The sequence below is a fragment of the Salvelinus fontinalis genome, chromosome 25 (genome assembly GCF_029448725.1).
Source record: "Salvelinus fontinalis isolate EN_2023a chromosome 25, ASM2944872v1, whole genome shotgun sequence".
Lineage (NCBI taxonomy): Eukaryota > Metazoa > Chordata > Actinopteri > Salmoniformes > Salmonidae > Salvelinus > Salvelinus fontinalis.
The window spans coordinates 5,688,100-5,702,698 of NC_074689.1; the positions used below are offsets into that span (position 1 = coordinate 5,688,100).

The 14,599-nt window shown below is 40.6% G+C and overlaps 1 protein-coding gene across 1 annotated transcript in view; it reads left to right on the forward strand.

Moving 5' to 3' along the window:
- Nucleotides 1-14,599, forward strand: part of LOC129822797 (dnaJ homolog subfamily B member 6-like) — a 70,737-nt gene that overhangs the window by 36,551 nt on the left and 19,587 nt on the right. Inside the window, exons 4-7 of the mRNA XM_055881220.1 lie at nt 1,162-1,227; nt 1,647-1,757; nt 13,783-13,911; nt 14,209-14,365. Of these exons, the coding sequence (XP_055737195.1) occupies nt 1,162-1,227; nt 1,647-1,757; nt 13,783-13,911; nt 14,209-14,365 (463 nt within the window). The remainder of the gene's footprint in view (nt 1-1,161; nt 1,228-1,646; nt 1,758-13,782; nt 13,912-14,208; nt 14,366-14,599) is intronic.

Here is a 14,599-nt window from a genome sequence, read left to right on the forward strand (position 1 = left end):
TATTGTATTACATGTATCCCTCTGGTGTCCGAGGTGACCTATTTTAAGAAATGCCATTAGTTTGTGTCCAAAAAGTTTAAGATCTTTGATAGTAAGATGAGCGATTGAAAAGGGGCGGCAGGTAGCATCTGGTTAGAGCTTTGTAACAGTAACCGAAACGTTGCTGGATCGATTACATGAGCTGACAAGGTAAAAATCTGTCGTTCTACCCCTGAACAAGGTTGTTAACCCACTGTTCCCCAGTAAGCCGTCATTGTAAATAAGAATTTGTTCTTAACTGACTTGCCTAGTTAAATAGAAATAAATTAGGTTTTTGTTACAGTAAATAATCACTGCCACCTTGTGAGGTTAGCATAGGGCTAATGTGTGCCTGGTTCTGATGGGACTAGCTACAATGCGGCGTTCTACCACGTGACACTACATCTACGATTTTAATTGGCTAATGCTTAACCTTGAACTTAAACTTTTTCTAATGTTTGCAAGTATGGCCCCTAGCTGTCTTCATGATGTTTTCACCAATACTAATTTTTTTCACACAAACATATGATCAGTGATGTGTTGCTGCCAGATAGTGAACATACATCACTCTTGTTTGTTTGTCCAGGATGACCTTTTTGTCTGTTTCAGGACCAACAATTATGTAATGTACTTGAGGCGGTGTATGTCCCAAATGGCACCCTATTTACTATGTAGTGCACTACTTTTGATCAGGGCGCTGGTCAAAAGTAGTGCACTACATAGGGACTAGGGTGCTGTTTGGGACACATTTATAGGCCTAAGAGCACAACAGACAACTGTAATGTCTTGATTTAGTTGTTCCTGTTATATACTATTCAACTGGCAACAGCAGCTAAAACCAGGCCAGTAATTGTTATGTCAGGGCTGTTAGAGCTGTGGAGTACACGTACTTCAACATCGACTTTCCTCTTCTGGTTCTTGTACAAGCCTTTGTGTAGTCTCTCTTGTTGCCATTCGGCTCGTTTTGTCTATCAATTTCTGGGGTGGTAATTTAGGACTTTTATGGAAATGGGCATGAACTTGGGCAGCGACACACTGTCCACTAACTCCCATGGCTTGTCAGCACTGTGCACCATCCAATTTCTTACTATGGCTCTTCCCAGCATTTAATCCCCCTTTTCCTTATTTTTCTTTTTTCATTAGCAAACAAGAGGAACCTGTATGACCAATATGGTAAAGAAGGCCTAACAGGAAGCGGAGGTGGAGGAGGTAAACATTGAACATTACTCTTTGATGTTTTGATAGGCTTATCTAGGAGATATGGAGGTTATAAATGAATATAAAAGGACACAATGTCTGAAATGCCACATAAAGCAAACATGCCAAGGAGAAGTGTATTTTCTTCTACCAATGTACAACTCTATGGGGTCAACTTCAGTGTTTTACCATAAATCTGACAGGGTAATACCAACCTCTATTTTGGGGGGGGGGGTGTCTGACTTTCAGCTAAGTCATTACTACTATGCATTAGCTGTCAACTAAGTGTCATGCTACTGTAATAGTGCCCTTGAATAATTGAACTATGTTCAGATCGCCGTGTGTGCTTGTATGACCAGGAATATGTTGCTTTACTATCTCTCAATAACTCTTGTTGGAAATTAGTTGATGATTCTGTCTCTTTCTTCCAGGAGGGCATTATCACAACGCTGATCACTTCGGTGGTGGGTTCACATTCCGTAATCCAGAAGACGTCTTCAGGGAATTCTTCGGGGGACGAGATCCATTTGCAGATTTCTTCGGTAAGTTCCCCCCCACCCAGAGTGAGCCAGAGTGAGCGAGTGTGAGCAAGAGACCTCACTATGGCTTTAATAACTGAAGCAGGCATTGAGATTAAGTTTATCAAAGCTTTCTTGAGAGGTCTGCTTTTTAATTCCTGGAACATTCCTGACCTTTTCGCTGTCAGATGCCCACAACTAATTGCAGTTTTAAACCCCTGTGGACATGCTACTAATTGTGCACACATCTAGGTCAGCCTAGCTGGCTGGATAAGAGAGATTGGGCTGTTTGCTGCTCTGCCTGAGTGTTCTATACACAATATATACAAAAGTATGTGGACACCCCTTCAAATTAGTGGATTTGGCTATTTCATCCACACCATTGGCTGACAAGTGTATAAAATTGAGTACACAGCCATGCAATCTCCATAGACAAACATTGACAGTAAATGACCATCCTGAAGAGCTCCGTGACATCATAGGATGTAAAGATACACTGGGCATTTACACTCTGTAGAGTCATGATACATGGAAGAGTTTACAGACAGAAATGCAAACATCAACATGGAAGTGTTTGCCTTCTCCTCAGATACAGGAAAAGCATCCAGCTTTTTCTAGTCTTATTTGTCAGAGCCATTTGTGTTTATGAAAGCGTTTCCTCTTGTTAATTTAAACCAGGATCTTTTTACATGCACTTCCCGCACACTCATACACCGCACACATTCGAGTGTTATTGTAACCCCCTCACCTCACATGTCTCCACAGACACGTGTCTGCTGCTATTACAACTGCTCTTATTTTTAATATGGAAGCTATTTTTGAAAGCATTCCAGCTGAATGATGTAGGCTCTCCTATCCATCCATTTTCTGAGGCTCACCTCCATATTTAGAGCTCTGGGGTTGAACCGCGGATGCCTCGCAGTCATTTGTTATAAATAAGTATAAATCAAGGGACACCAAGATAAGAAGATGGCCCGGAGGTTCAACAGCTTTAATCCTAGATCTTAAATTATGTTAAGGTCAATCCCATTAGAAACATCTTCCAGATTTGTGTGAGTTTGGGATGGGTTGGCATTCTCCTCAACCTACTCCTCAAGGTCCATAGGAGTATCAATTCTCATTGATAATAAAGTCCCATTTAAGTCTACAGAAATTACTACAGATGCAACTGGATGTTTTTATAATGGTGAAAGGAAACCTGGCACAAGGAAGTAACTTTACTGAATTGTTATTGCCCAAAGTTAATGAATGACCTTGTACTAAAACTACCTCAATGTAACAGGAATATTATATGCAGGGGGGGATTTTATGTGTGCAGGATGCAACTCTAGAGAAGTCGTCAACTAAACTATATCCTCTTCCTAACATGTCTAAGGTATTAAACTACAACTTTAAAGAGATGTTGTGAACTGTGGAGATAGAAACATCCGACTGAAAGACAATACTCCTATTACTCTCACAACTCATATTCAAGAATTGACTTTTGTAATTGCACACTTTTATTTAATTGACTGTTTTTCTGAATGTACATACCTTCCTTGAATAATTCCGTACCACAGCTCCTTCACCTTAAACTAAAACTTCCTATGCCAATAGCAAAGACATGGCGATTCAACACAATGTTACTTTGAGATGAGGAGTTTACCTCATATCTCAACACAGACATGATTTCGGAAATAAATGTAGCCGATGAAGTATGCCCAACTGTTGTCTGGGTAGCTCTTAAAGCATATATGAGCGGTTGCATCATGTCTTACTCTACACATAAGAGAAGACCCATAATACATTTGAAATACTAGAACAGAAAATCCATGACTTAGAAATGTTGACACCCTTCAACAGTTGAGCACTTTGAAGCTTGATCATAACACACAGTAAACCCCCGCTCTGCAGAGATCAAGCAACAATATGATGAGCAAGGTGAAAGTGCAGGGAAAATGCTTGCTTGATACATTAGGAAAGAGGAAGAGGAACGTACCATCCATAGAATTCAAACCCCAGATGGTAGCATAACAATGGATCCTTCTGAAATGTAATCACAAACTGTGTCAATCCGAAAACAGAAGTTCAATTATAAGTGAACCAGAGCAAATGAATATGGATAAAAACATTACCCCAGGTGAAATGTTGAAAGCCATCAATAATCTACACAATGGGAAATCTCCTGGTAATGATGGATTCCCAGTTCAATTTCTGTTCCAAATTACTGAAGCCTGTGTTACTTATGCTCACAGCTGCTCTAGAGAAAAATTAACTTCCATAGTCACTGTTTGACTACCATCACCCTACTTAAAAATAAAGAAAATGACCCATTGTCATGTGGATCCTTTCGACCAGTATCACTTTTGAGTGTGGATTACAAAATGATTGCTAAGGTATTGGCTTTTCACATAGAAACAGTAATCCAAAAGTTGATTCACTCAGATCAAACAGGGTTCAAACGGAACAGGATGTGTTCAGACAATCTCCGTCTTTTTTCAATATACTCCATCATACCAATAACTTCAACGCTCCAAAATTGGCAGTATCAATAGATGCTGAAAAATAATTTGATAGGGTGGAATGGACATATTTGGTGTCTTTTTAAGTTTAGTTTTGGTCCTGCATTTATTTCCTGTATTGAGCTATTGTACAAATCCTCCAAAGCATCTATACGGACAAACGGACCGATTATCTGAATTATTTAAGTTATCAAGAGGGACAAGACAGGGATGTCCTTTGTCTCGTTATTTATTTTCTTCAGCCACAGAACTCCTAGCATCAATAATTAGAACTCATGGCTCAATCCGGGGGAAAGAGATTGGTGGCGATCAGAATGTGATATCGTTTAATGCAGATTTACATTTTACTTTATCTGAACCAGAATATTGGACACTGTTGGACACATGGCGCTGTATCAGGATTAAAAGTGAATTGGGAGAAAACATAAATAATGCCCATTTCTAATCATGACTTCTCAAGATTATGAAGTACATTTAATTGAAAATGAACAAATACCAGGCAATCTGGAGGAGGCATATAAAATAAATTACTCCTTGAATCTGATGTTCAAAGATGGACATCTCTCCCTATTTCTATGTTAGGTAGGGTCAACGTAATCCAAATAAATGTACACTATATAAACAAAAGTATGTGGACTTCCGAGTGGCGCAGCGGTCTAAGGCACTGCATCTCAGTGCTAGGGGCGTGACTACAGACCCTGGTTTGATCCTGGGCTGTATCACAACCAGCGGTGATTGGGAGTCCCATAGGGCGGCACACAATTGGCCCAGCGTCGTTAGGGTTTGGCCGGGGTAGGCCGTCATTGTAAATAAAAATGTGTTCTTAACTGACTTGAAGGTGTAAATAAAGGTGTAAATAAAACCTTTGAATTAGTGGATTCGGCTATTTAAGCCACACCTGTTGCTGACGGGTGTATAAAATCGAGCACACAGCCATGAAATCTCCATCGACAAACATTAGCAGTAGAATGGCCTTACTGAAGAGCTCAGTGACTTTCAATGTGGCACTGTCATAGGATACCACCTTTCCAACAAGTCAGTTTGTCAAATTTCTGCCCTGCTAGAGCTGCCCCGGTCAACTGTAAGTGCTGTTATTGTGAAGTGGAAACGTCTAGGAGCAACAACGGCTCAACCGCGAAGTGGTAGGCCACACAAAAAATAATCTGTCATCGGTTGCAACACTCACTACCGAGTTCCAAACTGCCTCTGGAAGAAATGTCAGCACAATAACTGTTTGTCAGGGGCTTCGTGTAATGGGTCTCCATGGCAGAGCAGACACACACAAGGCTAAGACCACCATGCACAGTACCAAGCGTCGGCTGGAGTGGTGTAAAGCTCGCCGCCATTGGACTCCAGAGCAGTGGAAACGCATTCTCTGGCGTGCTGAATCCCGCTTCACCATCTGGCAGTCCGATGGATGAATCTGGGTTTGGCGGATGCCAGGAGAACACTACCTGCCCGAATGCATAGTGCCAATGGTATGGGGTTGTTTTTCATGGTTCGGGCTAGGCCCCTTAGTTCCAGTGAAGGGAAATCTTAACGCTACAGCATACAATGACATTCTAGACGATTCTGTGCTTCCAACTTTGTGGCAGCAGTTTGGGGAAGTCCCTTTCCTGTTTCAGCATAATGCCCTCGTGCACAAAGCGAAGTCCATACAGAAATGGTTTGTCGAGATTGGTGTGGATGAACTTAACTGGCCTGCATCGAACACCTTTGGGATGAATTGGAACACCAACTGTGAGCCAGGCATAATTGCCCAACATCAGTGCCCGACCTCACTAATGTTCTTATGGCTGAAGGGATGCAAGTTCCTGCAGCAATGTTCCAACATCTAGTGGAAAGCCTTCCTAGAAGAATGAAGGTTGTTATAGCAGCAAAAGGGAACCAACTCCATATTAATGCACATGATTTTGGAATGAGATGTGTATTACCACGGTTTATGTATTTATTTCAGGCCTTGACAGTTTCAATTCCATCCAACTTTTTAAATTAAATAAATGGCCTGCTCTCTGATTTTGTTTGGAATGGAAAGACTGAGTCAAGTTGACTGTTAACACTTACCCTATAAAACTGGAGGTCTTGGACTACCTCATATGAAGATGTATTACTGGGCTGCGCAACTGTGCTCACTTAAACAATGGACAGCAGACTATCCTTTTGTATCATTGAGGAGTATCAAAGCCATACATTTAATACCGTATGATCTAAAATACTGTATTTTCACTACTTTGGGTCTAAGGCGTTGAAGGAAAAAAAAAAACAGACAATCCAATGATTCTTAATTCCATTCGCATTAGGGAAAATGTACATACATTCATGAGGTGGAAGGAACCAATATCGCCAGACACCCCTATTTGGAATAACCCCACCTTACCACCAGCATTTTAATGACAACACCTTTAAGTCCTGGGCCCTCATTTATCAATGTTGCGTAGAAAAGCTTCTAAATTAACTCGTAAGAAGAAAATGTAGAATGTTCAAGTACAGAAAAGTTGGAATTTATCAATTGCTCGTACGCTTGATTTACACACACCTGTAAGTATTTTGCCTTGTCGAATCAGACACGTTCTAAAACACTGCGCTAGTGCACGTGAAGTCTCGATTACATAAAGAAACACCCTAAATGACCATTTATGGTCACAAACCTTCCCTTTAAAGCTGCAAGAAAAGTCATTAATTTCTGTCCGCCAACATGGAAAAGACAAAGTGGGGAAAAAAACTTTTCGGAAATGGAACTTTTGATCACCGACGTGGAAGCAAAACAAGCCATACTTTTTGGAGCCTTCAGCAATGGCTTGACAAATCAGAGAAAAAATATTGCTTGGGAGCAGGTTAGAGCTGTGGTAAATGTCTCATCTGAGTGCAGAACAGTTAATGAAATGAAAAAGAAATGGTTGGATTTGAAAACATATGCCAAAAAATAATAATGATGATCCACAAAATGATATAAGTGCAACAGGAGGAGGGCAGAGTGAGTCTGCTATGGACCAGCGCATTGCCACCATAATTGGGTAGACCTCAGTGTCTGGCATCATTTGTGATGGTGATACTGAGGACCCTCTCCCAGACCCTGAAGGAATACCAGATATACCAACTGATGTTAAGTCAAGCTTTATTTTCGCAACCATATTCAGACATGTACCACATCTAAATATTTTCTTGAAAAGGAAATATAATATGTATGTATGTGACAAAATGAATGTAACAAAACATGAAATCTTGACAGATGTGGGTGTCCTCTTTGGCGCGCGCTTCAGCTGCGCCGCGTGTTTTGACTGACGCAGTCCTGAAACATCAAGAAGAGATCAAGAAGAGACATCAATTCTTGGACTCAAACAGCAACTGGAGGGATGTATGCAACGGCCTGAGAGAGATAAATCAATCATTGAAGGAACTTGTTGATTGTGTCACATGTGAGACGATAAATTCTGGTGCAATGTAGATGTGTTTTCCTTGTCGATTTGATTACAATATTTGGTAGAACAGATACCTCAAACGGTTGTATGATATTGACTCTTGTCCTCAGTGCCAGAGCTATGGGTGGTGGGAAACACTCCCTGTCAGGCATGGGCTCATCGGGTCTGGGTGGATCATTCAGTGGAATGCTGTTTTTGATTGCAATGTTGTGGAGCACGCTGCAAACCTAAAAAGGAATTTGCACGTTGTATTGCATTCATGTAATGGCATTTGAAGGAATGTCATTTCAGAGGCAAACCTTGCTAGGCTGGTATTGCAGTGTGCCTCCTGTCCCAGACAAGCACAGCCAATGCCCTTTCAGCAGGCCTATGGTGCACTCCGCTGTTGTTCTTGTGCATGTGTGGGTTTGGTTGTACCTGGCCACTTGTTGGTTTAAGGGGGAGTCATCAGCCATGTTTTTAATGGGTAGCCCCAGTCTCCTGCAGTTATGAACACAACAGTCAGATATTGTTTCCCAGTAGAGGTCTAACATGGCAAATAAAACCTTGCGAATAAAACATCCCTTACCAAGTCCTTTACCAATAAGCCATCCATCCTCAACAGTTCCTTCCTGGAGGTTAAGGGCGACTGAACTGTTCTGCAAAATGAATGAATCGCGTCCCATCTGGCCATATGGACACTACATTCAACAAAGCCAAATGTGAATCACAGATGACCTGCACATTGACAGAATGGAAACCTTTTCTGTTGACGAAGTTGAATTCGTTCAATGATGGTGCTTTTATTTGCGATGCGGGTGCAGTCAATTGCTCCAATGACATTGGGAAATCCAGCTATGGTATGGAAATCCCTTTTCACTCTGGCCTGTTGCACAGCAGTGTACGGAAACTGTATGTATTGTGGGAGTCGATGAAATAATACCATGAAGGACTGCAGGCAATATTCGGCTCATGGTTGGTTGTGAAATGCCAGACTGATCCGCAATCTCCCTTTGGAATGTTCCAGTGGCCAAAAATCCCAGGGTGGAGAAGACTTGGGTATGCACTGGGATGGCATTTCATCTCCCTTTCTAATACCGTAGAGAGTTGGTTGCAGATATAAAATATGCTTTTGGAAAATGAAATCTACTAATAAGCCAAGCGTCGCTTTCAGCAAAAAAATCTGCACGCTCATTGAAAACACGCTCCCTGCGTAATGCAGCTGGTGCCAGATCCTCCAGCAATGCACATTTGCCATTTTGGACAAGTCACAATGCCTTGGTGTTGACTTTTTATATTATTTAACTGGTTTAACTAAGTTGCCTCCAACCTTACATTCCACTCTAATTGACTTTATTATTCAATTAGGCTTAAATGGTTTCATGTTTATGAAATCGGTAGCACCCTGAGAAAACTATTAGTAGCTTAAGTATCTATAAAAGAAATTCATGAATAAACTATAACTATCTTTTTTCTTCATAGTTTATGATTTGGTCCAGTATGTCAATCCTTTCTCCATTTGGTGGGTGGTATTTCATAAGCAGTTAGACTTTTCTACCACAAGGTGCTGTGCGTACGCATGGTCCGAGGTGTGCTTAAATTTACACACATTCTCAAGTATAAGTACAAATGAATAAATCCCACACTTTGCTTAGAAAGGATCGCACGCATGGTTTTACAAACATTTCTGTTTGTATGCACCATTGATGACATTGACAACATCTTGAATATTGAACATGTGTACTATGACATATCTACTGTCCTTCAATCAATTACAATACATATTTGGATTATCCAAGGCTGATTTTTATTTCCGTTCTTACAACTCAGAAATCGTATTCAACCACTTCAACAGAATATGGATGAACCTAAGGCATCTAGCATAGAAAAAAATACTGGAAGAAGCTGCTATGCCAAAGAAATTGCTGGCCAAGTTATATCAAGAGCTGATTTGAAGCTCTACCTGATGGATCAGAACCTATAAGGAAACGATGGGGAACAGATCTGAAGGAAGAAATTGAGGAGAACCATTGATCACAGATATGTGAAAATGTTCATACCTGATCCTACAACCTAAGACATAAACTATTGCATTTCATCGGACTTGCACCCAGAAATGTCACGTCTCTGTTGGAGATGCAAAAAGCACAAAGGAACCCTGTTACAGTGCCTTCAGGAAGTATTCACACCCTTTACTTTTTCCACATTTTGTTGTGTTATAGCTTGAATTTAAAATTGATTAAATGCACACAATAATCCATAATGTCAAAGTGGAATTGGATGGATCTAAAACTGAAATAGCTTGAGTCAATAAGTATTCAACCCCTTTTATGGCAAGCCTAAATAAGTTCACGAGTACAAATAGGCTTAACAAGTCACATAATAAGTTGCATGGACTCACTCTGGGTGCAATAATAATGTTTAACATGATTTTGGAATGATTACGTCATCTCAATCAATACACCCAGTTACTACAAAGATACAGGCATCCTTCCTAACTCAGTTGCCAGAGAGTATTTCACCATGCGGCAAATGGTGACTTTAAAACAGTTAGTTTAATGGCTGTGATGGGAGAACTGAGGATGTATCTGTAGTTACTCTGCAATATTAACGTAATTGACCGAGCGAAAAGGTACAGAATTTTTTTTCCTCCAAAACATCCTGTTTGCAACAAGGCACTAAAATATGGCAAAGCAATTAATTAACGTTCTGTCCTAAATACAATGTTATTTTGTAGGTACTTTTTAAGTAAATACCTGCAGTCAACTTGTACAATAAGTTATGTGGAAAAAACAGAACATTATTCATTTCTGTCCCATTATTTTACATTATGAAGCTCACCATAGTTCCCCAGAACAGTTGAGCCAGTCACGTGTTTGTTTGTAAAAAACACAACGGGAGAAAGCGGGAGCAGGTGAGTCGAGCTGTGTATTGACGGGTCACTTTTCATATTGAAAGTCAATTGTTTTTTTTGCTTCAATATAGTGATCAGGGACTTGCAACTATAGTTTTCTTTCACCGAAAATATATTAGTGCAACACATTAATCAGTTGACAGCAGAAGTGCAACGCTATTTGGCTGGCAGTCACAAGTTAATGAGCTCACAATGAAAAAACAAGATATTTTTTTGCAAAAACAATGCGTGGCCATCATATTTCTAATGTTTATCACAAAGAATGTAACCAGCAACATGTCCCAATGTTTTGCTTAAAGTAATTGTGCGTTTTACCTGAGAAAAGTTGGCTGAACTTTGAATGTTTCTTTAAGTGCAGTCGCAAAAACCATCAAGCGCTATGATGAAACTGGCTCTCATGAGGACCGCCACAGGAAAGGAAGACCCAGAGTTGCCTCTGCTACGGAGGATACGTTTTTATTAGAGCCAACTCTACCTAAGATTGCAGCCCAAATAAATGCTTCATAGAGTTCAAGTAACAGACACATCTCAACATCAACTGTTCAGAGGAGACCGTGTGAATCAGGCCTTCATGTTCGAATTGCTGCAAAGAAACCACTACTAAAGGACACCAAGAAGAAGAGACTTGCTTGGGCCAAGAAATACGAGCAATGGACATTAGACTGGTGGAAATCTGTCCTTTTGGTCTGATGAGTAAAACTGTGAGATTTTTGATTCCAACTGCCGTGTCATTGTGAGAAGCAGAGTAAGTGAACAGATGATCTCCGTATGTGTGGTTACCAACGTGAAGCATGGAGGAGGAGGTGTGATGGTGGAGCTTTGCTGAGGTGTCTGTGATCACTGTCTGTGATTTATTTAGAATTCAAGACACACTTAACCAGCATGGCAACCACAGCATTCTGCAGCGATACACCATCTGGTTTGCACTTAGTCCCACTATCATTTGTTTCTTTAACAGGACAATGACCCAACACACCTACAGGCTGTGTAAGGGCTATTTTGACCAAGAAGGAGAGTGATGGAGTGCTGCATCAGATGCCCTAGCGTCCACAATCACCCGACTTAAACCCAATTGAGATGGTTTGGGATGAGTTGGACCACAGAGTGAAGGAAAAGCTGCCAACCAGTGCTCAGCATATGTGGGAAGTCCTTTAAGACGGTTTCTCGCATGGAATAGCCTTAATTCCTCAGAACAAGAATAGACTGACGAGTTTCAGAAGAAAGTAATTTGTTTCTAGACTTTTTGAGTCTGTAATCAAACTCACAAATGCTGATGCTCCAGATACTCAACTAGTCTAAAGAAGACCAGTGTTATTGCTTCTTTTATTCAGAACAACAGATTTCAGCTCTGCGAACATAATTGCAAAAGGGTTTTCTAATGTAGATATTCCATTACAAATCAGCCGTTTCCAGCTACAATAGTTATTTACAACATTAACAATGTCTACACTGTATTTCTGATCAATTTGATGTTATTTTAATGGACAAAACATTTGCTTTTCTTTCAAAAACAAGGACATTTCTAAGTGACCCGAAACATTTGAACGGTAGTGTGTGTACTATCATTCATAATGTTTAGGTATTTATATCCATCTCAATTGATGTCCGTTGGGAAATGTAAACATTGGTGATCAATATCAGAGAAAGTTTTGCAATCTAGGTCTAATTGCTGCAAGAAAAAATGTGGAGCCATCAATTTGAACACCTCATCCATCATCAATAACAAACTGGAGGGGGGAGGGAGATGTGTGATATTAAACTTGACTGAAATATGCATCTGCACCTATTCTTTATGCTGTGCACTACTTTGGGGCTGATAGTCATATGCTCTGGTGACAGTAGGGCACTAATATATATATATATATATATATATATATATAATATCCATCCATCCATTGGGATTCACACCCGGTTCCATTAGCAGCAGAGACCTCCTGCAATGGTGGGGGGGGTCAGTACATTTGATCTGAAGAGAGGGTTAGAGAGAGGCTTTATGGAGAGCTTCCATCTGGGTTTAATATGTCTTTAAGGGCTGTGGAGAGAGTGAGAGTCTTCAGGGTCCTCATGCATATACAATCCAATTGTTAAAACAAATTATGCAAATGACATTGTGGTGGATTGGAGAGTGGAAGCAGGTGGTGATTATTCTATCTAACTGGAAGGGCAGGTTTTTTTCTCAGATCTCTCACATCTGCCACTATGGGAGGGAGGATCTCCCATGTAACTACTGCACATGTGAGACCCGCATGTAAGAAACTCTAACATGTTAAGACTAGCACAAACCGCTAAATGATGTGAGAATAGCGTGTTACTATAAATCATTTGTTGAAAAAGCCGGTTGAAAAATGTACCAAAAACCCAGACATTTCTTTCCAAAATGTCCATAGGTTAATGCACTTTAACCTTTATGGGCACAGACATCAGTGAATAAGCCAACTCAGTTAATACACTGAACAAAAATACATTGAACAAAAATATAAAAGCAACATGTAAAGTGTTGGTCCCATGTTTCATGAGCTGAAATAAAAGATCCCAGAAATGTTCCATACGCACAACATTTTTATTTCTCTCAGCTTTTAAAAAGGCCACTCTTAATTGTGCACTTTTGTCACACAACACAATGCCACAGATGTCTCAAGTTGAGGGAGCGTGCAATTGGCATGCTGACTGCAGGAATGTCCACCAGAGCTGTTTCCAGATAATTGAATGTTCATTTCTCTACCAATGTCGTTTTAGAGAATTTGTCAGTACGTCCAACCAGCCTCACAACTGCAGACCATGTGTATGGGCAGGCATAAGCTGCAGACAACTAACACAATTGCATTTTATTGATGGCAATTTGAATGCACAGAGATAACGTGACAAGGTCCTGAGGCCCATTGTAGTGACTTTGGGTGCTGAGGAGTATTTCTGTCTGTAATAAAGCCATTTTGTGGGGAAAAACAAATTCTGATTGGGTGGGCCTAGCTCCACAGTGGGTGGGCCTATGCCCAGTCATGTGAAATCTATAGATTAGGACCTAATTAATTAATTTAAATTTACAGATTTCCTTATGAACTGTAACTCATCAAAATCTTTGAAATTGTTGCATTTTCTTTTTGTTCTGTATAAATATGTATTTAGATGGGCCTATGCCTTTTTGTATGCTCATGGATTTCAGTTTTTATTGACTATTTGTGGGTGTAATTAACTTGAACTTGACTAATGGGTTGTCATTGTCTGTCCCCTATCCCCAGCGGACGATGACTTCTTTGGCGGGGGTCAAAGGCAGCAAGGGGTGAGCCGGAGCAGGACAGGGGGACCCTTCTTCCACGATTTCGGGGGCTTCCCCCCCTTCGGGGCAGGCTTGCCAGTGTTTGATTCAGGTGGGCCTCCCCTGCAGCACGTAATACTGTATTTCTAATATGCGTCTCCCAAAACTCTGGTTAAGGTCATTTTCCTCCTCATGGAAATTGTTACATTACATAAATCTCACTGCATATTATAATATGTGTTATTTAGATCATATAACAAGCTTCATTTTGAGATCAACATTTGCGAGTCAGCAAAGCAAAGGAAAATGGTGGGGTGTTTGTTATGAGTGTGATTTTGAGTGTGTGGGCCAAATCAAAGTTTTATTTGTCATATGCACAGATTAAGTCGTGTGTGTGTTTCACTCCTAGGTTTCACTTCGCTGGGGCATATGGGTGGAGGGGGCTTTGCCACGTTCTCCTCTTCATCTTTCGGGGGTAGCGGAGGAGGAGGAGGGGGGATGGGCAACATCCGCTCAGTATCCACCTCTACCAAGTTCATCAACGGCAAAAGAATCACCACAAAACGGTACAGCACAGCTAGTCAGTCAATGTAGTCAACTGTGTCACTTACTTGTTCCTGTCTTCACTCAGTGACCTGGGGATAGTTTCCTTACAATAAAAACAAACATGATTTTTCTAGGCTGTTATCCTTTTTACTTTGGCTGTAGTCAATTCATCAAGACAGTTTTGAATATTGAAGAATTGTGTGACACTTAACAATAACGTACCCTTTATAAACCCTTTAAATTATTACCAAAAA